The sequence below is a fragment of the Glycine soja genome, chromosome 6 (assembly GCF_004193775.1).
Source record: "Glycine soja cultivar W05 chromosome 6, ASM419377v2, whole genome shotgun sequence".
Taxonomy (NCBI): Eukaryota; Viridiplantae; Streptophyta; class Magnoliopsida; order Fabales; family Fabaceae; genus Glycine; species Glycine soja.
In genome coordinates, this window is record NC_041007.1 from 22,663,189 (window position 1) to 22,684,658 (window position 21,470).

The window sequence follows — 21,470 nt, forward strand, 5'->3', positions numbered from 1 at the left end:
ATGCTGTAAGTTCATGTCAGCAATTTGTGGATCCCATGAGACATGGTCATAGGAGTTCATAAATCCCATCAATGGAGTATATTCCATCATAAGGGAGGTATGATCTCAATACACAACGGTATGTTATTTCATCTTTTTCATCATACTTTCATTTCTCAACTTGAAATTAAAAATTTAGGTTTAAATATATTTTTAATTTTTTTAATTTTAGGTACTTTAAATTTTGATTTTCCAATTGAAAATTATTTTTTCTAATCTTTCAAATTCACATAATTTTATTTTGTTGGAAAATAATTCAAATTTCAAAATAAATAGAATTGATGGAAATTCAAGACTTTTAAAAAAAAATGTTTTGTTTCAAATATTAAGGATATTATCTAAATTTGTATTTGTTTCTCTTTTTCTTATTCAATATAATGGAGGGTTGTGATGAGTGTTAAGCTTTTTTTGTGGTGCCAACTTATTTGTGATGAGAGAGTTAGCTTTAGTGCTTTGTAATCTTCTAAATTAAGATATAAAAAAATTGTGCTTGTTTGCCTTTTGTTTTGATTGCATAATTGTTTGTGTGTGCATGCATTAAGGGTAGATACTCTTTGAAGATAGACTCGCCTTTTTCTTGAGAGAAAAGATAGGGTCACCTAAGCACCATAATAAGTAAAATTGAAGTAAAAATTACTTAGGTTTAAATTTGGGCAAAAATGAGTTTAAAATTTGAAAGTTATATGATAAAAAATGATTATATGATTAATATAATCAATTATCTTGTGCCCTATGTCATAGGACTTGCATGTTGAAGAAGAACTCTTTTTGAGCTAAAGTGTTTTAATGACAACAAACTGTTAAGAAGCAAATTCAAAGTTCTCTAGACTTATGCCACTAATGATTTTCCTTGAGTGCTTTCAAAGAAACAAGGCTTAGTCAAGAAGTATGAAGAAAGGTGTGAAGCATTGGCCTACAACTAAGGTTTCTTAAATCTGAAGTATGTCCAACTTTAGATGCAAGAAACTAAAAACGAAAAGGCAATCATGAGTTATATGACAAAGTGCAGATATCAAAAGTTGTATATGACTAGATGCATGATTATGGAGGTAGCCTAAGTCAAGGGGTAGATATCAAAAGCTACACATGACTTAAGGATCCTCAGAAGATACAACCATAAAGACAAACATGTCTACATAGCCAAGAAGCACACAGTAGAAGTTGTGAACAATAACACCATGTACTAGTGTATTGATGCACTATCATGGCAAGTTCTTTTGAGGTTAATGATCAAATATGAAGATAATATCTCGTCATGAATTGATAGTCCTACATCAACAAGGCAACCATGTAAAAGAAATGAGTCTCTTTCATTTGCAACGTTCATAAAAAGATCAACACCATCCTGCAAAAGATTCATTTTTGAAAGAGGAGCAAAACTTATGACTATACTCAAGACTTTTTGAAAGAATGTTTGGGCAGATAGCTTGGAGAGGCTTATAGAATACCAAGTGAAGCCTGGAGACCATTTTCAAAATAATACTCAGCGGGAGCCTATAGAGGCTTAGAGAATACTAAGGTGTAGGAGCCTATGGAGGCTTTAGAAAGAAAAAAAAAAAGAATCCCATGATTGGTGCTTGTGTTAGTGGAATTCCTACAAGTATAGGGAGTGTAGGGACTGACCGTAACCCATGGTTGCTCAAATTTTAAAGATTATAAATTTTAAAAGATTATATCTTTGATATATAAATTTTAAAGCTTGCTCAAACTGTTTAAATGTTTAGAAGCAACACCTACTCAAGCTTAATAGACAAAATAAATTCTACCTACCCTAAATATGACATTTTATGAGTAGATTCTGAAGTTGTATACAACAATATCTTTGTATGATTTTAGTATAAAACTTTTTATACAAAATGCTATCAAAGGATAATAATTTTCCCTAATAGACCTTCTTGAAGTTATAACTCTGATATGTTGTAGAACTTCAAAAGTTGTATATTCTTTTGTAGAGAAAACAATAGTCAATTAAGTGTCACTATTCAACCCCTCCTTCTAGTGACCTTTTGATCCACTTCAATTGGTATCAAAGCCCAGTATTTGAGGATTGAGCACACTTAATGTAGAAGGAAAAGATCCTGATACTATTAGAAAATATGTTTTTTACATCAGTTATTTATGACTTTCTATATCGGTTTTTAATCGATGTTGAAAGTACCGATGTTGAAAGATTATCATTAACATCGGTTTTTTAAAGCCAATGTTAACATAAAATTGACAATATCGGTTATTTAAATAACTTATGTTATATAATAAGAACTACACAAAAAAATGTATGAATTTTGACAGTTCACATCGATTTTTGTACAAAACCGATGTTAACTTCCAAACGTTAACATCAGTTTCACTCAAAAATCGATGTTAACTTATACGTTACCATCGGTTTTTTTTTGTAGAAAACCAATGTTAACATTTTTTATGTTAACATTGTTTTTTAACAAAAACGGATGTTAACGTATAAGTTAACATCAGTTTTTTTTTACAGAAATTGATGTTGCTATTAGGATTTTTTTTTTAAATACACTTTCTGTTTTTACAAAAAAACCCAAAATTTAACCTGTAAATTTCAAATTAGACCAAATAGCACAACATATATCATTTGCATTCTGCTTTCAAATAGTTTTTAGCAGAAAGCTAGCTAGTAAACTATCAATTGTAAAAAATCAATTGATAACTATGAATAAATAATTTATTAATAACTATCAATAAAGAATATTTAATGTTAAAATGAAACAACAATTGTAAAAAATGTAAAGCAAGCTAGTAAACTAATTAAGTAACCTAAAATTACATAGTTCCCTAACATCCTAAGTTTGATTTCTAACTTTGAGATAATACTGTGCCCACTGGATGTGAAGCGCCTTCAATCTCTCTGCTTCCAATGGTCTAACACCATTAAAATACTACATGATCAAATAAAACATAAGTTAATAATGTAATACCAATGATAAGAAAATCAAATTTATTTGAAATAGACAATTACCGTTTCTCAATTATTTCTGAAACTTCCTAAGATTATTATGGACATCCAGTGCATCACGTAATAGTCACACTCAGTGCTTCCTTTTTGTATATTACACTAAATACATAATGAAATTTAGATATTAAACATTAACTACAATTAGTGTACAAACACATAAAATATATATAAGTAGAAGTTTTCTTTAAATCACTTACTTTAACAACAATCCACCTAGCACCAGCTTTGAATTTAGGTTGTGGAGTATCATCAAGTCCTTTCAAAGCACTGTTGAATACATGGAACATTAAAATATTGATGTTGTTGAGTAATGATAATGCAAATGTATTGAAAAACAACACTGACCTGTTAATTATTCCTTTAAGGTAGTTGTTTGGCCTGTTATGCAAGGAACAAAACCAGACAACAGGATTTTCCTTAGACAAAATGACGACCATTTGTCAGTGTGCGTTGTAGTGGAGACCAATATGAGTTATTGTAGTATTAAACATTATTTAAATTCAGTTGTTCAGTTTTACTTACCCATTCAGGTAGGCTCCTAGGTAGACATCACGTTTTGAATTCTACATATAGTTCTTCATGTAACTCTCTGATTCAAATTATGATTGCACAGATCTCTGGATGGACTGTGGCTCGAGGAATCCATACACATCTGAATTCCCCGCTCGCATACTTGTCTCAGTCAGATGCCTATTGTTGTTAACACAAAGTTACTTATATATGAATTTAAAACAATAACTTAAGTAATTAACAATAATGTAAATTGACTTACAGAATCAACAACTGTATAATAGAGATGTTGAGACATTGACCATCGTGTGCTATTTCAGACAGATCTTCTTGTTTTACGTACAAGGGGAAGTCTTGATTAAACACCCCGAACATGGTAGCATCCCACATAATCTGCAACAGCTTTAAAAAAAAGTTGTGGGATGGTCAATGCCATCAAATATAGGGGATCATCAACCTCATGATCCGACCTATCTGCAAGTTATGCGGGTCCCACAGCCCCCTGTTTATCCAACAGAGTTAATTAACATTAGGCAAATACAATAAACAATTGAATGGAAAAAAGTAGCATTTAATGAAAGCAAAATACATGTTCTGATAAACACTTCACGAGATGTGTTGACTAAGCAAGGAAGGTGTTAAGTGTTTGTCCCACTAAGTTAACCTCGCCAGTGGGTACAAGAACGGGAGCATCTACATCTTTAACCTCCTCAACACCAACCTTCACTTGGTCATGCTACAAAGGGATGTTGTGAATGGCTATGGATCTCTCATAAACTCTTCCTAGGGCAACCAGGCAAGAAGGATTTTCTTCGATATACAACCCGCATTGGTCTAAGTCACCTGTGTCTGGATCAGTCGTTGAGGGATCAACACAACTCCCTAATGTAGCTCCATTGGAGCTTGTAGGCCTTGGATCTTCTTCATCAATGGAGTACTTTGCTTCTTGAATTTTAATGGCAGTGGAATGGAGAAGAAGAAGAGTTGAGAGGAGACGCCACTTCAAGGAGAAGATGAGTCAAGAAGAAGTTCACCACCATAGGAAGCCATGGATAAGAGCTTGGAGGTAGGAGAAGAAGAATGAAGGGAGAAGGAGAGAGGGAGCACGAAATTTGTGCCTCAAAAGAGGTCTAAATTTTGAAGTGTAATTCTCAAATGATCAAATTTGAAAAAATGCACACACATGACCTCTATTTATAGCCTAAGTGTTACACAAAATTGGAGGGAAATTTGAATTTCTATTCAAATTTCACTTGAATTTCAAATTGAATTTGTGGAGCCAAAATTTCACTAATTATGATTAGTGAATTTTAGCTATGATTCAGCCCACTAATCCAAGATCAAGTCCAAGATTCTCCACTAAGTGTGCTTAGGTGTCATGAGGCATGTAAAGCATGAAGGACATGCACAAAGTGTTACTATATGTTGTGGCAATGAGGTGTAGCAAGCAAATGCTCACCTCTCCCTCTAAAATTTAATTGGATTAGGCTTTTCCCAATTCAATTAAATTTATTTCCAACCACACATCAAATATTCACTTAATGCATGTGAAATTACAAAACTACCCCTAATACAAAAACTTGTCTAGATGCCCTAAAATACAAGGGTTGGAAAATCCTACATTTCTAGGGTACCTTACCTATATTGTGGAGCCCTAAATACAAAGCCAAAAAATAACGAAACCTTAATCTAATATGTACAAAGATAAGTGGGCTCATATTTAGCCCATGGGCCCAAAATCTACCCTAAGGCTCATGAGAACCCTAGGGCCTTCTCTTGCATCTCTGGTCCAATCTTCTTGGAGTCTTCTATCCAATGCCCTTGCGGGGTAGGATTGTATCACTCCCCTTTGTGCTGACACGAGCAGCTAAGGGACCAACCGCTCAAATTCCCATATGCTGGAAAGTCATTAATGGTACAAAAAAGCATTGCATTCATTTGAAAAGTCTTATTCCGAAACCCATCAAACACTAAAACCCCCTCGTCCCACAACTTTTTCAGGTCTTCAATCAATGGACCTAGATAAACATCAATGTTATTTCCTGGCTGTCTTGGACCCGATATCATCATGGACAACATCATGTATTTTTTCTTTATGCACAACCAAGGAGGCAAATTGTAAATTACTAGTAGAATTGGTCATGAACCGTGTTGAGTGCTTAAATTGCCATATGGATTCATTCCATCACTGGCTAGTTGTTTCGCCTTTACTATAACTGCAAAATTTATCAGCAAGTGTACTGAGTTACAAGTAATATAAAACGGTAAGAACCGAGTATCAAATCATAGGGAGTTTGTTTCATTCATAAAAGCGTTCATTCAATAAGTAGACATTTGTGTAACATTATGAAATAGAAATAAAAACAGGATATAGTTGCAATTCTAGAGATAAATACAAAATTAACTAAGTAAATGCGAAAGATAAACATATGATTAAAACGTTGGATCCTTCTACTGAATAACTTGATGCAATTAAGGGTTTTTCTCTATCTAATGTTGTTTTTGTGTTCTATGCTGAGGACAATTATCCCAAACACTGATGTCTCACATGAATGGGCTATTTCTAATTAAACTTAATTCTCGGATCCCTTGTCGAACTTAGCCTAACCGAACAACATTAAGATCACAACATATTAAAAACTAGAGTCCCTGCACTCCGTGTCCAGACAATACAATTATCTAGCCCTGCTCTATTCAGTTCTAAGGATTCAAAATATTTTCCAATGCTAAAAATTCTAACTCTACACACAAATGGATGATCAAACCAAAAGCATGCAAGAATTAAGTGCAGATAAAAGCAATGAACACATCAAAACAACATTAAATAGATAGTAAAGAATATTTACATCAAGGCTCAACAGAAATTCCCAACAAAAGCTTTAGCCTTCCATGGCAAGTTATCACCTTTCAGTTACAATAGGAGGTTTTGGAAGCAAAATTCAGATTACACAGTAGTGGGGATGTCTCCTCCACCTCTAGGAACCTAGAAATCACTCTAAAACCTCAAATCCTCTTGAAAGCTAGGGTTTTTGGTGCTTCCTTGCCCTGTTGTGTCTCTCACGTAGTAATCCTCTATGTTTTATGCCAAAGCTCTCTCCTTTTTTGCCAACTTCAGCTTTTAAGGGTTTTCTATCCTCAAAGGCTCACTTAGCACCCTTTTCGCGCTAAGCGCGAGTAAGTGAATTTTGGCTTAGCGCGTTAGGCACGCTAAGCGCCAGAAGAGACAAACGACTCGTTGGGCGAGCTGATGGCGCGCTGGGCGTGTGCATGCGTGGCAGATTCTCTTCCAGATTCCCTTGAATCGCTAAGCGAGCTAATGTCTCGCTTAGCTGATGTTACTCATTAAGCGCATATGCCTCACTTAACGAGACACCAACTGCAACAACCTTTTATTTCTTCATCTTTTCACCTGAAATTGAAGTTGAAAACTCATTAATTCACATTGAAGGGCATATCTATTGCATAAAAATCAAACTAAACCTAAAAATATGTACAAATCTACAAAAAGAACCATAAATTGGGGAAAAGACATGATTTTCATAAAGCTTTTCAACATAAAAGTTAGTCGTAAATGACGACTAACACTAGTCCAAGCCTAAGATTTCTTGCCTCTTTGTCGAAATCCGAAAACAAACGATCTATCTTCTTCCACTACGAGCAATCAGCTGGATGACGGACCATTCCATCGCAGTTTCTACCATTTGCATGCCATGTAAGGTCTTTAGCGTCGTCTCCATTAGCAAAAAGACACTTAAACCTTGGAACGATTGGCAGATACCACAACACCTTCGTTGGGGGCCCTTTTTTGAGTTTTCATTGTAGAAGCAAAGCTTCATGGTGAATCAAGAATGATTCAAAGATGTTTTGATGATAACAAAGATGATAACAAAAGATGATGACAAAGGTGATGACAAAAAGCTCAAAGGTCGATCAAAGAATGAGTTCAAGATGTTCAAGATAGAATCAAGAACACTTCAAGATTCAAGAGGAAAGTTGAATTCAAGAATCAAGAATCAAGATTCAAGAGATCAAGGTTCAAGACTCAAGATTCAAGAATCAAGAAAAGGCTATTCAAGAATCAAGAAAAAGCTTAATCAAGATAAGTATGAAAAGGTTTTTTTTCAAAAACTGAGTAGCACATGGATTTTTCTCAAAACATGTTTACCAAAGAGTTTTTACTCTCTGGTAATCGATTATCAGATTATTGTAATCGATTACTAGTAGCAAAATGGATTTGAAATTTTTTTTCAAACTGAATTTACAACATTCCAATTAATTTCAAAAAGTTGTAATCGATTACAATGTTTTGGTAATCGATTACCAGTGCCTTTGAAAGTTGAAATTCAAATTCAAATGTGAAGAGTCACATCCTTTCACATAAAAGCCTTGTGTAATTGATTACCAGTGATTGTCTCTGAATAAATCAAAAGATGCAACTCTTCAAAAGGTTTTTGACTTTTTCAAATTGGTTTTAAGTTTTTCTAAAAGTTATAACTCTTCTAAATGGTCCTCTTGGCCAGACATGAAGAGTCTATAAAAGCAAGGCTTTGATTTGCTTTTCAAACACTTAATCCAATCAATCTTATACAATCCTTTACAAGCCTTGAATCTCTTTGAACTTCTTCTTCTTCTTTGTGCCAAAAGCTTTCCAAAGTTTTCTGGTTTTCTAAACCTTGAAAACTTGTGCTATTCATCTTTTCATTCCTTTCTCCCTTTGCCAAAAAGGATTCACCAAGGACTAACCGCCTGAATTCTTTTTGTGTCTCTCTTCTCCCTTTTCCAAAAGAACAAAGGACTAACCGCCTGAATTCTTTTGTGTCTCCCTTCTCCCTTGTCAAAGAATTCAAAGCGATACAGTCTGAGAATTCTTTTGATTCTTCCCTTTCCCTAATACAAAAGTGTTCAAAGGACTAACCGCCTGAGAATTCTTTTGTATCCCCATTCACAAAGTATCAAAGGTTTAACCGCCTGAGATCTTTGTCTTAACACATTGGAGGGTACATCCTTTGTGGTACAAGTAGAAGGTACATCTACTTGGGTTGTTGACTGAGAACAAGAGAGAGTACATCTCTTGTGGATCAGTTCTAGTGGAGGGTACATCCACTAGGTTCAAAGAGAACAAGGGAGGGTACATCCATTGTGGATCTTTGCTTGTAAAAGGATTTTTACAAGGTTGAAAAGAAATCTCAAGGACCGCAGGTCGCTTAGGAACTGGATGTAGGCACGGGTTGTTGCTGAACCAGTATAAAAACTCTTGTGTGCTTGTCTCCTTCTTCCCTACTCTTTTAATTTCCGCTGTGCATTTTATTTCCCGCTTTTACTTTTGGTTAAGTTTCTTTTCTGTTCTTCATTTACTTAACAACATAGTAAAAGCCTTAGAATAGTAAATTTTTAATTAGTAAAGGTTTAGGAATAATTAATTCACCCCCCCCCTTCTTAATTATTCTGAGGCCACTCGATCCAACATTCATCACTACTACACTCCTCATCATCCTTGACTTTGTACCGTGATACCCCACACCTAGGGCATTTGGACATTTCTTCAAATTCATGTTTGTACAATATGCAATCATTGGGGCAAGCATGAATCTTCTGATACTCCATACCCATCGGACACAGTATCTTCTTGGCCTAATAGTAACTTTTAGGCAACGTGTTTTCCTCTGGAAGCATATCGTGCACTACTTGAAGCAGTGAACTAAAGCTTTTGTCACTCTACCCATATCTGGCCTTCACATTAACCAGACTTAACACCGCCAACAACAGCGTTAACAAATTATTGTACCCTGGATACAAAGGCTTCTTTGAATCACTTTGTAATGTATAATACATAGGGGCATGTGCTTGCTGAAAAGACTCTTGTCCAAGGTCACAAATCATATCCTCCAAGCGATCTCCCATTTCTACATCAAACGGTTTAGATTGGGGCCCACTCTGCATGTCTGTCATTTCACCATGCCATATCCACGTCGTATAATTCCTCTTAATTCCATCACACAACAGATGGTCCTGTATATCATCGACTTTTTGCAGTCTCCCGTTCAAACATTTTATGCACGGACAAAAAAACTTCCTGTTTTCATCTGGTCGACTTCTTTCTAAAGCAAGTTGTAGGAACTGTTCCACGCCTTCCTCATACGCAGGGCTCAAACGGCTTTCATTCATCCAACTTCGATCCATCTAAAAAATAATTCCTCCATACTCCGAAACTCATTCAATGCATGATATCTCACTTTTTCATTTAAGGTGTGGCCCTATCCCATTCAGGAAGACACATTTTAATGGTAGATTCATGCGTCAAGGTTAATCTTATTTTGTTAAATTTGATGAAATTTCGGTAGCATTTCACATTGGTCTCCAAGTACACGACATGAAATCGGTGACATTAATTCGCCGATAATCAAGTACTCTGAGAATAACTAGAAATGCATTGTACCGTAATTTCATCAAATTAAACAAAATAATGTTAACTTTAACACGTGAATGTACCATAAAAATGTGAGTCTCCCCAAACTGTCTAAACGGACAATTCAAGATTCAATACAATGATTAGTGCAAACTTTCCGCAAGAACCATTGTATTCAATCTCAAACAGGAATCCAAGGTTCACTCATTATGTACAAAAGTTGAATCTAATGCAAATCACATTAATGACATACAAATTAAATATAGTGAGATATAACACAACACAACAGATTGGGAAGAACTCTAACCAAACAAGAAAGCAATGGTTGCTGAGTTAGGGCAACAAACAGTGGAGCTATCCACCCTCATCACACATGCCGCTAACGATAAGTCCTCTAATTTGTTAGTGTCGCTAACATATCAGCAAACTTATCGTTAGCACCGCGTGTGACGAAGGTGGATAGCTCCACTGTCTATTGCCCTAACTCGGCAATCATTGCTTTCTTGTTTGGTTAGGGTTCTTCCCGATCTGTTGTGTTGTGTTATGTTATATCTCAAAAGAGAAACTAGCTAACTAATCGAAACCATCCATTGATTTAATTGCAGGTTTTTACAAAACTGGCCAGAATGCAATTTCATAGAACATTTATTAGATAGCTACCTAGCTAGTGTTCTCTTGTAATTACAGATTTGACCATTATACCATATAAGATTTTAAATCAAACACCAGTATATGTGTATATAAATACTGAGACAAAATTCAAAAGACTAGTCTGTGACAATAATAATATACATACTAGTCCGTACGTACGTACCTAGAGTTGCTATAATCAAATAGCTTCCACAACAACGCGAATTACCAGTAGTAAATGATAACCTAAAAAAAAACCATAGTCCAATTAGCCATTGTGTATTTAAAGCCTTTTACCAGCTATGTCCACAACTGCTTTACTCAGCAAGTGGCGCCATCAGAGGAAGGCAGCAACCTATCAATTCTCAACCAAAATGTTGACAAAATTCAGCATTCAAATCCAATGCAGTAAACAAGGCAGACAGTTCTCCAATGCTTTTCATGAAGCATTCAAACCAGTGACAGAAAACATATCGAGGTTTATCCAACGGAAGCCAGAAATGGAATTTTAGACAATAAGATTGACTACTTGGAAAACAAGATAAAGATGGATGAAGGAGAGTTAAGAGAAGCTGTTGCTATTGAGGCTACTTTATATTCAGTAGTTGCTGACCATATGGCCTTGACAACATGACTAATTGCATTGGAGAGCAAAACATTTTCATGTTTCACCTTGGCAGTGGTGTTGTTGGAAACACTCACTTAAGGTGGACAGGACTTTGAAAACAGAATGGTGACCCATTTTGTATAGGAATTTGAAAAGAAGAACAAAGTGGACATTAGTCAGAACCCTAAGGAGGTTCAGAACTGCGTGTGAGAGGGCAAAAATAACATGGCACATGCATCAATAATTTTAGCCATTAATATATAGAAGCTTATGAAAAGGTATAGCCAAAGATTGTATTTTCATCTGTCTATGGTCCAAGGAGTTAATTCACATATAAAGGAAAAGGAAAATATCTGAATGGAAACATCATTGAAACATGTTTAGAAGGAAAATATATGAAGGAAAAGGACTATTACTTAGTCTGTCTCTCAACTTGCAATTACAACTTGATTGCAACTCAGCCTTTGTGTAGGCTTTAAATAGCTGATACAGTTAACAATTGTATTTAAGCTTCTAAGTTCTAATAGGGTGATAGAGAGCAGAATTGGTGAATGTGAACCACAAGTATAAATTTATTATTATACATTGAAGCTCCATTAAAAACTGAACCATGAGTACATAATTATTATACTACATTGCAGCTGCATTAAACATGTTATTGTTATTAACCAATTTCAAGACCTAGAGGACCCTTTCCCTTATTTTTGAGAAAACTAGCTTAATATAATCTAGTTCTATAATTAACTAAGGAGTTGAGAGAAGCTATTCCAAAAATGCAATATCACCTTCTTATGTTTGTTCACAAAGTTGAATTTGGAATTAACTAAGTGATAAGGAAGGGATTCCACAGATTCATTCACCCTCTAAGGTGCTTCGGCTTTTTTGAGTTCTCTCTTGTACTACATAATCGAGACATAGCTTTTTCCCATGATGGATTCTGCATGTTTTTCCTTTCTGGGGGCTTTTGAAGCCTGCATTAATTCTTAATGGGACTTGTTTTTTACCAAATGGGCATGTGCATTCTTACTCTGCTGCTATCTCATCTATTCTGGGGTATATTTAGGTAATCTAATTATATCTTAAAATATTTTCTAATTCTCTACCTCCTTCTTAGAAGTAACAAACCCCACAAACACAAGACAAACAACACTGCTCTAACTTGCAAATGAACAGGCAACTAGAACTCCACACAAATCACAAAAACCTTTGATCAATATTCAGAACCAAACAAACAAGTGAACAACATTCTTCATCCTAATTTTTTAAGACATCCAATGTTATCAATGGCAGATGGCGGCTATTTAAGATTGCATCCAAACAGGCAGATAAAAGAGAAGATGGAACACACTTTAACAGGAAGGTATCACCAAGAAGAGAAGAGAAAAATAGCACCATAGAAAATCCTAAACAATCAAACATACCATGGACAAGAAAAGAGAAGCAATGTTGTACTGGCCAAAAGAGAAACCTACAAGATCCCCTTTTTGGCTGGTAGAGACCACAACAAACCTGGGACAACTCTTGCAAAACCTATTCACATCTTATAGACTAAAAATAAAAACATTAATCTAACGTAGTCTTTGTTTGCCTCTCATAGGCAGCATTTTGCTCCTAGACAAGAATGTTTAACAGAACACATTCTAACAACTAGCAAGAAGGCCGTGAGACAACAAAAGAAAATAGTTTGGATAAACATTAAACGTATTATCTTTCATTTCTACAAGATTACGTTAAGAAAGCAAAAGAATGTAAAACAATATCTTGCCTGCAATAAACAAGATGAAATTTCGATATAACCCTGTAGCAACACGTTATACGCAACTGCAGCAACAAAAGAGGTTAAAACGACGCGTTCCAATGTGGGCAAGTTTACACACAATTTCAGAACATTCAGAATCCCCTTCAAAGTTGGGTCTAACAATTCAGCCTGCAATTAAAAATAAAAATATAAAAATACAGTCACTCCATATGAAAAAGATTTTTCCTTTTTAGTCACTTTACTTAGAAACATCAACTTCTTAGACTCTACACATAACATTTCAATCATTTTAGACTTTTAGTCCCCGCTGTAGGGGCAAACATGATTAAGGCCATGTTTGCGAACCCGTTCAAAAATACCAAACCTAGTTAAACACAAGACACACAGTGTCGAAAAGTACTTGAGACAGAGTCACGAAAGGTGGCGAGCTGTCAACATCTCGATAAGCTTGCAGGGACAGAGAGATACGTACAGTCACGAAGAAGAAAGCTTAGACAAAGAAGAAGAAGAGAGCGCGAGAAAAATAGGGCTCGTGTTCTAATATTTTTAAATATAAGCCTAACATCGGTTTTCAACACAAAACCGATGTTAATAAAATGATGTTAACGTTAACATCGGTTTTCTGGAAGAAACCGATGTTAAAATATCATATGTTAATATCGAACTTCTGAAAAACCGATGTTAACTAACTTACATTAACATTGGTTCTTGAAAAAACGATGTTAATAAACTGCAACTAACATCGGTTTTTCAAGAACCGATGCTAATGTCAGTTAGTTAACATCGGTTTTTTAGAAGACCAATGTTAAAGAATACACATTATTTACAATTATGCCACCGCGTTTATGTTCACACCGGTTTTGTCAATAACCGATGTTAAGCTGACGATGTTAAATTTATTTTTTGTAGTAGTGTGAAGAAGTGATGGCTACTACAAAAGAAGGAGTTAACATAAGCTATGCATCACCAACCATTAATGGGAGTGGCACATATATTCCCATTATGAGGAATTCTAACCGAGTTTCAATGACAATGATTCTACCAACTAATGGGTTAGATGATTTACTAAGCATCCATGTAGTAAATATCATGAATGGACACTTGTTTTTGAGGACAATTGCTTTGAGTTATGCATTTCAACTACAAAAATCTCGAAAAGAAGAAATACCAAGAATCACCCTACAAAATAAGAGAAGGACCATATGATCAAGAAGAGACACAAGGACAAAGTGTAGAAATATGATCAAGAAGAGACACAACGACAAAGTGTAGAAGACTGGAATGTTATTCTCAAAAGATAGTATACTCAAGTTCACTACAAGCTGGTGATTCTATAGGCTTAAGAGGAGAGGACTCAAACATTTGCTTAATGGCAAACACATTAGAAGCATTTACTAAGAACAGTCTGAAGACAACCAGAAGAAAGAAGCAATGGTTCTTATACATCGATTGTTCCAGACACATGACAAGAGACAAGAGTAAATCATTCAAAACGACGAAGGAGCCATCACATTTGAAGACAACAACCAAGCCCAAATCAAGGGTATAGGAAACATATGTAACCCTAACTCCGCTCATATAGATAATATTTATCATGTAGAAGGTTTAAAACATAACTTACTTAGCATAAGTTAACTGTGCGATACAAACCTTCATGACTAGAGAACCATCCTTTAGAAATGTTATATTTTTAAGATGTATGGATACAAACCTGTATAGTGTCTCCTTAGAAGAACTTCCTAGCCAATAGTGTTCATGACATTAGATGATGATAAATGGATTTGGCATAGGAAGGTAAGTCATTTCAATATGAGAACCATTTCAATATATATATAAAATATTTCTTCAAACTATTTATTTATTTTGGATTTATATATATATATATATATATATATATATATATATATATAGTTTTCTCTCCTAATATTTAATGTAACACTGCATACCCAAAATTTAAATTTGAAACCACTTATTTAGTTGAAGGAACACCATATATACTATTTAATTCATACATACATGACTAGTAAAAGCGAGGCCTTTTAGTTATTAGATAATATATATATATAAAAAGATGTTTATAAGTTTCAATTTATTTTTAAGATTTAATTAGTATGCATTGATCGTGTAAATTTTACACTTTTAACCAATCACAAAATGAAATTTTTTAAAAAAGTTTGAGTCTTATCCTAAATGTTTTAAAGGTCACACATTTCATATATGAATTTGTTTTATGAGCCAATATTAATTGTTAATTTTTATTAAAATGTTAGTGATATTTGAACCAACAATTTCTCTCTTCTTTTCCCTTCAACCTACCTTCTCAACATATACTATGAATAGTTATTGGTATGTGTATAAAAATTAAATTCTTTATTTTTAATTGCAAATGAAGTCCGTACTACTACGTATATCACCTTTATCAACATTGTTTTTCTTAACACTTAGTACAAATATTATTAAAACCTTTTCGCAACATTTAAAAAATATAATAATATATGAGTTATACACAATATTTAATAAAATATTACAAAAATATATTAATAATATTTATTTATATTTGATGACATTTTTTAAATGTTGTTAAAAAGTTTTAATAATAATATTTTTACTAAATGTTAGAAAAAAATATTGTTAGAGATCATATATATATATATATATATATATATATATATATATATATATATATATACCCCTATACACACACATATATATATATATATATATATATATATATATATATATATATATATATATATATATATATATATATATATATATATATATATATATGTGTGTGTGTGTATAGGGGTAGTGTCAACTTATTTTTCATGCTTTTTTATGCAACTTCAATAGATATTTCTGAAGAATAATATAACGAAGAAAGAATGAACTATAGCCAAAGATATGTCTTCAAGAGCATCTAAAATTTTAAGGGTTGTTAACCCATTATTTATACTACTCTTGCATACAAATTCTAGTTTGGACTTTATGGCATTTTTTTTCTTTGATATTTTGTATGAAAAATAGATGACCATGTTCACCTGTCCATTCAGCTGCTCGGCGTCTACTCGCCGCGATACTTATTCTAAAACAATATATTAGCACTTACTTACCTTTACTAATAAAATAAAGAAAGAAACATCTTAGCCATGTTTGTATTCTTTCTATATTACTATCAAGATGTGGCAGGCCAGTGTGCGTGAGGGAACCATAAGGAGAATCATCATATCCTGAGGCCTATAATTTGAGTTCATGTTACCCTAAATTTTGTACAGGCATTTAATTAGGGAAACAAAGGATTGATGTTAGTTGTTGGATATGAATCTTCGAATGGAATTTCTATTATTGGCATAAAGTAATTGAAGCAAAGAGAAAAGAAGTTGATAATGGATGTACATGAAGTAGGAATCAATTCTAGCTCCATAATGTTTTTTCACACAGCTATTCACAGACGCTTTGCAATGAGTATAAGCCTAACCAGGGAAGGCTTATTTGCTAGAGTAGTGTTAATAAGACACTTTTTTACACCATCTTTCCAAGGTACTCTCTTCTTAGTTGACATTCATGCAAGTTTTATTAGTTTTATAAATGAGACCCATCAAATAAAGAATATAATTGAACTAAATAATTATTTTGATTCATAAATGTGTAAACTGATGACAACTTAGTCTTTAAAAAACAAAAAAAAAAGATTTAATCTTTTAAATGTGTAAAATTTTTTATAATTATATTTTACCATTAAGTTTTTATGTGACTGTTTTATTATTAAGATAAAATTTCAAAAGACTAATTTAATATTAAATTATAAATTCAGTGATAAATTTATCATTAAGTAATATAATAACACATAATTATTATATTTTTTATACATTTATAAATTAAATCAGAATTTTCATTATTTCAAAAATTAAGTTTTCACTTATTTACATAGACTAAAAACTCATTTACCCAATAAAATCCACATAATTAATTGCTGGCGTAAATCTCATCTAATAAAAACGAATATATTAAAAAATAATACGGTAGGTTTCGATATATAGTATTAATAAGGTTTCTATTATTATCCATTTATGCAGGGATGCGATAAATCGTGGGTCGCGGGTCAGCCCTATAATTTGGGTGGGGGCTATGATTCCGTTGCAGTCTGTCACATAACAGCTTCCCCTCATAAAGCCTCTCATCCCCTGGATATGTTCTGCAATAATGCATTGGAATCATGTAAAGAAGGGCAAAAGAGGAGTTTTGTATCGAAAAAACAAAAAAACAAAATAAAAGTGTGAACATATACACTATATATAGTTTTCTTGAGCACATGAATAAACTTGTTTCATCTTAATTAGATTATTTTAAAGTATATAATTACGTTAAATATTTAAAAGAAAGAGTTTTAAATAATTATAATATTTTTACTTGACTCAAATAAAAAAAATATACCTATCATCTATAAATAAATATAAATAAAAGAAAATAAAATACACTCATTTTTCATTTACCGTTGAAAACTCACTTCTCTACTCTATAAAATGTGAGAGAGAAAAATACACGGCAGACATAGATAGATAGTAATACTTTTTTTTATACACGTGCTCAACATAATATATTCTTAGTAAATTTAATATTTGTCTAACTAAATAAAAGGTGAATCAAGTTAGTTTTTGGGATCTACATTAATAAGACTTCATTTCTATACAGTGAATATAAATAAACTAATTTCAGTCATAGAAGAGAAGAAATTTGACGGTTAATATTCGAATACATTAATAATTTATTATGTGTGTACATAATATTAACTTAAATGATATTACTAACTTTATCTTTTAGAGTAAGTTGTTACTTTAAAGGAGTTCAATTGATGTATTGAAAAACAAGGTGTATCAAACAATTACTATATACTTCCTTTGTACTAAAATAAATATATTTTAAATTTTTTTACACTGCATAATGAAAACTTATAAATATATAAAAGTTATTAATCTCATCAAATAAATGAAATAGAGTATGATTAATATTAAATTAAAAAATTAAGTGACATTTATTAGAGGTATTAGTGAAAAAAAATAATTAATGTTACAATTAAATACAACACTTATTTTGGAGTAATTAAATGTGACAGATGGATCTTATTAGGTGTTCAAGAAATAGAATGATTCTTTTTTAATATTTGTAGGTTCCACAATTTTTGAGATTAGTTGCTTGTATATAAGTACACGATCCCTATTTATAATGTAATTCAACATATTTTAACCAATAAAGTGTGTATGAAAGAGTGTGTTAGATATTTTTCTGCATGGATCAAATATTTATACAAGCACCATATTTAAAAAATTGTAAGACTTATATATTTCTATTTTTGTGAAAAAGTTATAATACAATGATTTGTGTTTATTTGTAGGACTCATTTAATAAGATTTGTAAAGTTGTCAGATTAAAGAGATAATGTTCTTAAATTACAAAAAGTAAATATGGATGATTTGTAATAGTGGGATCCCTTTAAGAACCTTAAAGTGAGTTGCTCGGTCGTGGATGTTCTAAGTAACTTGTACACTAATTGCATTCTCATTCCAAGAAAGTTATCTATCTATTTATAGAATTATGATTTGAAGTTGCATTCCACGAAAGTTATATAATTGGTTGAACTTATTTTGAGAAACAATCCGGCAACAAAGATCTTAAATTATTATTTTTTTATCATTTTTATAAGAAATTTTTGAAAATTAAATAATTATACTTCCTCGGATCTTATTTAGAAGACTCAAAGTAAAAGTGATGTTTGGATTTTCTTATAAAATTCAATACATTATCTTCCTTATGTTAATTATTTTTAGTCTAAAATAGCATTGATTAAAAAAGACATTGTAATAATAACACATATAGAAGAGAGATAAATGAGTATTAACGATAATGATATCGAATTTTGAAAAAATAATAAATTTAAAACATATTTATTATTATGAACTAAATTAATTATTTTTAAAATCTAATAAATAAAATAATTGATAATTATCGTGTAAGGAAAAAAATGTCTTAATATAATTTTCATGTTAATTTTTCAATGCAACATTATTTATTTTTTCACTTATAATTCGTATGAATTACAAAATATAAAAATGAGTTAAGGATGATGTAACATTAATTTTATAAAATTATTTTTTGTTTTCTTTTATTTATTATTTTTTTGTATGTATAAAATAATATGATAACTGTATTATTTTTGGCGGAAAGGAGTAGCACACAAGGAAGTTACAGCAAAACATGCCACAAATAAGTTCAAGTTGGATCATTTCAACACAAATTGCAGTAATATTCCCTACCTTTCAAGCATAAAGGGTCTATAAACTGCTTAAGCTTTTAGAAGGATGGTTCTTTGATATCTAGATTACTAGGGAACTGATAAATCATGTCCCCACACAATGTTTCTTAACATCGGCTAGTATATATATCCCTTCACCCCAAGCACTAGACTCACCATCTGGTTCACAAGCTGTTCTTAAACTACTACTCTAAGAACAACAAACCTTTGCTTGCGTCACACTTCTATAATCGTTTACTCTTCCACAAGGTAATCTTGTTAGTGCGTTTATAATTCATGTCACTAAGCCACAACATCAGCTTATAGCAGCCACAATGCAACTACTTATGCAACTGCAATTTAAAAACACAGTTGAATGATATTGAAATTTATATTAAGAGTAGTAAACTAGCTAGACTTGTTATCTTGACAGAGTATGCTATCACTAGGACTACAGTTCCCTATCCAAACTACTTTTATGAATTTCTTTGCATGTCGATCTTCTTATAAAACTTAAAAGCAAAACATTAGCAACACATTTTCTGATATATTATTTTGATCATATTTTTTATTAATTACTAATTAAAATTGATTAAAAATCACAAAATTTCATGGGTTTCACTTTTTATTTAAGGTGTTATACTCGTGATTTTGTAATTTTTAATAAATTTTAACCAACAATTGAGAATGTGTTAGAAGAATAGTGTTGCTAGTATTTCTCATTGGCATGTGATTTGTAGGACACATGCACAAGAAGATTTGTGGTATATCTCTTTGCTTGCTTTAACAAGAAATGATTTAAACCAACAACAAATGCATATATTTAACAGGAAAAATGAGCTGGTCTGGAGGAGATTGGATGTGTGGTGCTTGCCAGCACATAAATTTCAAGAAAAGGGATGCATGCCAAAGTTGTGCATACCCTAAATTTGGAGGCCCTGACCCAACAACTTACAGATACAACTCGACTGAAACCTTGGCAGGGGACTGGTATTGCACTGCCATGAACTGTGGAGCTCACAACTTTGCCAGCAGATCAAGCTGCTTTAGATGTGGTGCATTGAAAGATGGTTACTCTTGTAGATTTGGGGGAAACATGGATGGCTCTGGAGGATATGGTTCTGATTGCAATTACCCTCCAGGGTGGAAAACTGGTGACTGGATTTGCACTAGGTCAGTTCACATTATCATCATATATTGTTTTTTTTAAACCATGATACTGGTGTGAAGTATTTACTAATTTTTCCGATTATTGATCTCTGCCAGAGAATCTAGTTGTGAGATCTTTTCTTTCAATTACATTTTTTTCATCAACAACTCAAATTAGAGATTTTGCCTAAGGGAATCGAATCCAACTTTTCCGAGACCAATAACTTGTTGGTTATCATCATGTACTTAGAGAACTGAAATAGTTTCCTTTCTATTGGTACAATTTTCTTAGCTCAATAACCCTGCATTCTGTTGCCAAGTCCTACTATCATAAAAGCCGAACAATATAGTTCAAAAGCATGCAACTAAGTTTACCCTCAAAATTAAGCTACATTTCTTCCATGTATTGAATTATTAGTACTCCTCCTTTTCTTCCCCCCAGATAGAGGGAGTTGTACTCAACCTTGCATATCACAATACATTGGTCACAAGAAAAGAGGAACAGTATTTTTGTTGGTAAAACACTGAAATGGGAGAGTAAGGACCATGTGTCCATACTCCACGAAAATAATTGAGAAAGAATAATACAAATGGTGGTCATTGGTCAACATAAAATTACTGTTTATTATATTACACAATATAAGAAATGTGAAATACATTAGATTCTTTTTCACTTATTTTCTGTGTATCAGAATTGGCTGTGGAGTGCATAACTATGCCAACAGGACAGAATGCTTCAAGTGCAAAACACCAAGAAATTTTGGTGAGAATAATTAATTAAGCTTAGCCTTCATCAAGTTTTTCTGTAATAATTATTTGAAAACTTTTTACATGTTGGTAGCAATAGCATATCCATGACACGTTTATTACCTCTATTTCAGGTGACGCAGACTAAGAGAGGCAATTTCAACCGCCACTAATGACTTTCTTCCTTCACATTTTTCTTCAGCAAACTTGTTTTCCTTAGTTAAGCTCTAGAGTAATCATGGACGAAGGTCCTTTGTTAGAATCACGGCCATGCTTTTGAAAGGGTTTCCTTTCCTTGTTTACTGCTAGATGTTTTGAAAAGAAAGTTATGAAATCCATATTATCAATTTGTCA

The 21,470-nt window shown here is 32.7% G+C and overlaps 1 protein-coding gene across 1 annotated transcript; it reads left to right on the forward strand.

The window, feature by feature from the left end:
• The first annotated feature begins 19,396 nt into the window (after positions 1-19,396).
• On the forward strand, positions 19,397-21,470 carry LOC114414088 (uncharacterized RNA-binding protein C17H9.04c-like). The gene is made up of 4 exons (XM_028378444.1): positions 19,397-19,490; positions 20,051-20,393; positions 21,062-21,132; positions 21,251-21,470. The coding sequence occupies exons 2-4, from the start codon at positions 20,056-20,058 to the stop codon at positions 21,262-21,264; spliced, it is 423 nt and encodes a 140-aa protein (XP_028234245.1). The 5' UTR covers positions 19,397-19,490; positions 20,051-20,055; the 3' UTR covers positions 21,265-21,470.

Excerpts from the sequence above, each read along its gene's own strand:
- LOC114414088 (XM_028378444.1), top strand. The coding sequence starts at position 20,056 with ATGAGCTGGTCTGGAGGAGATTGGATGTGTGGTGCTTGCCAGCACATA. Across the intron at positions 20,394-21,061 it reads GGTGACTGGATTTGCACTAG|AATTGGCTGTGGAGTGCATA; the intron begins GTCAGTTCACAT and ends TCTGTGTATCAG.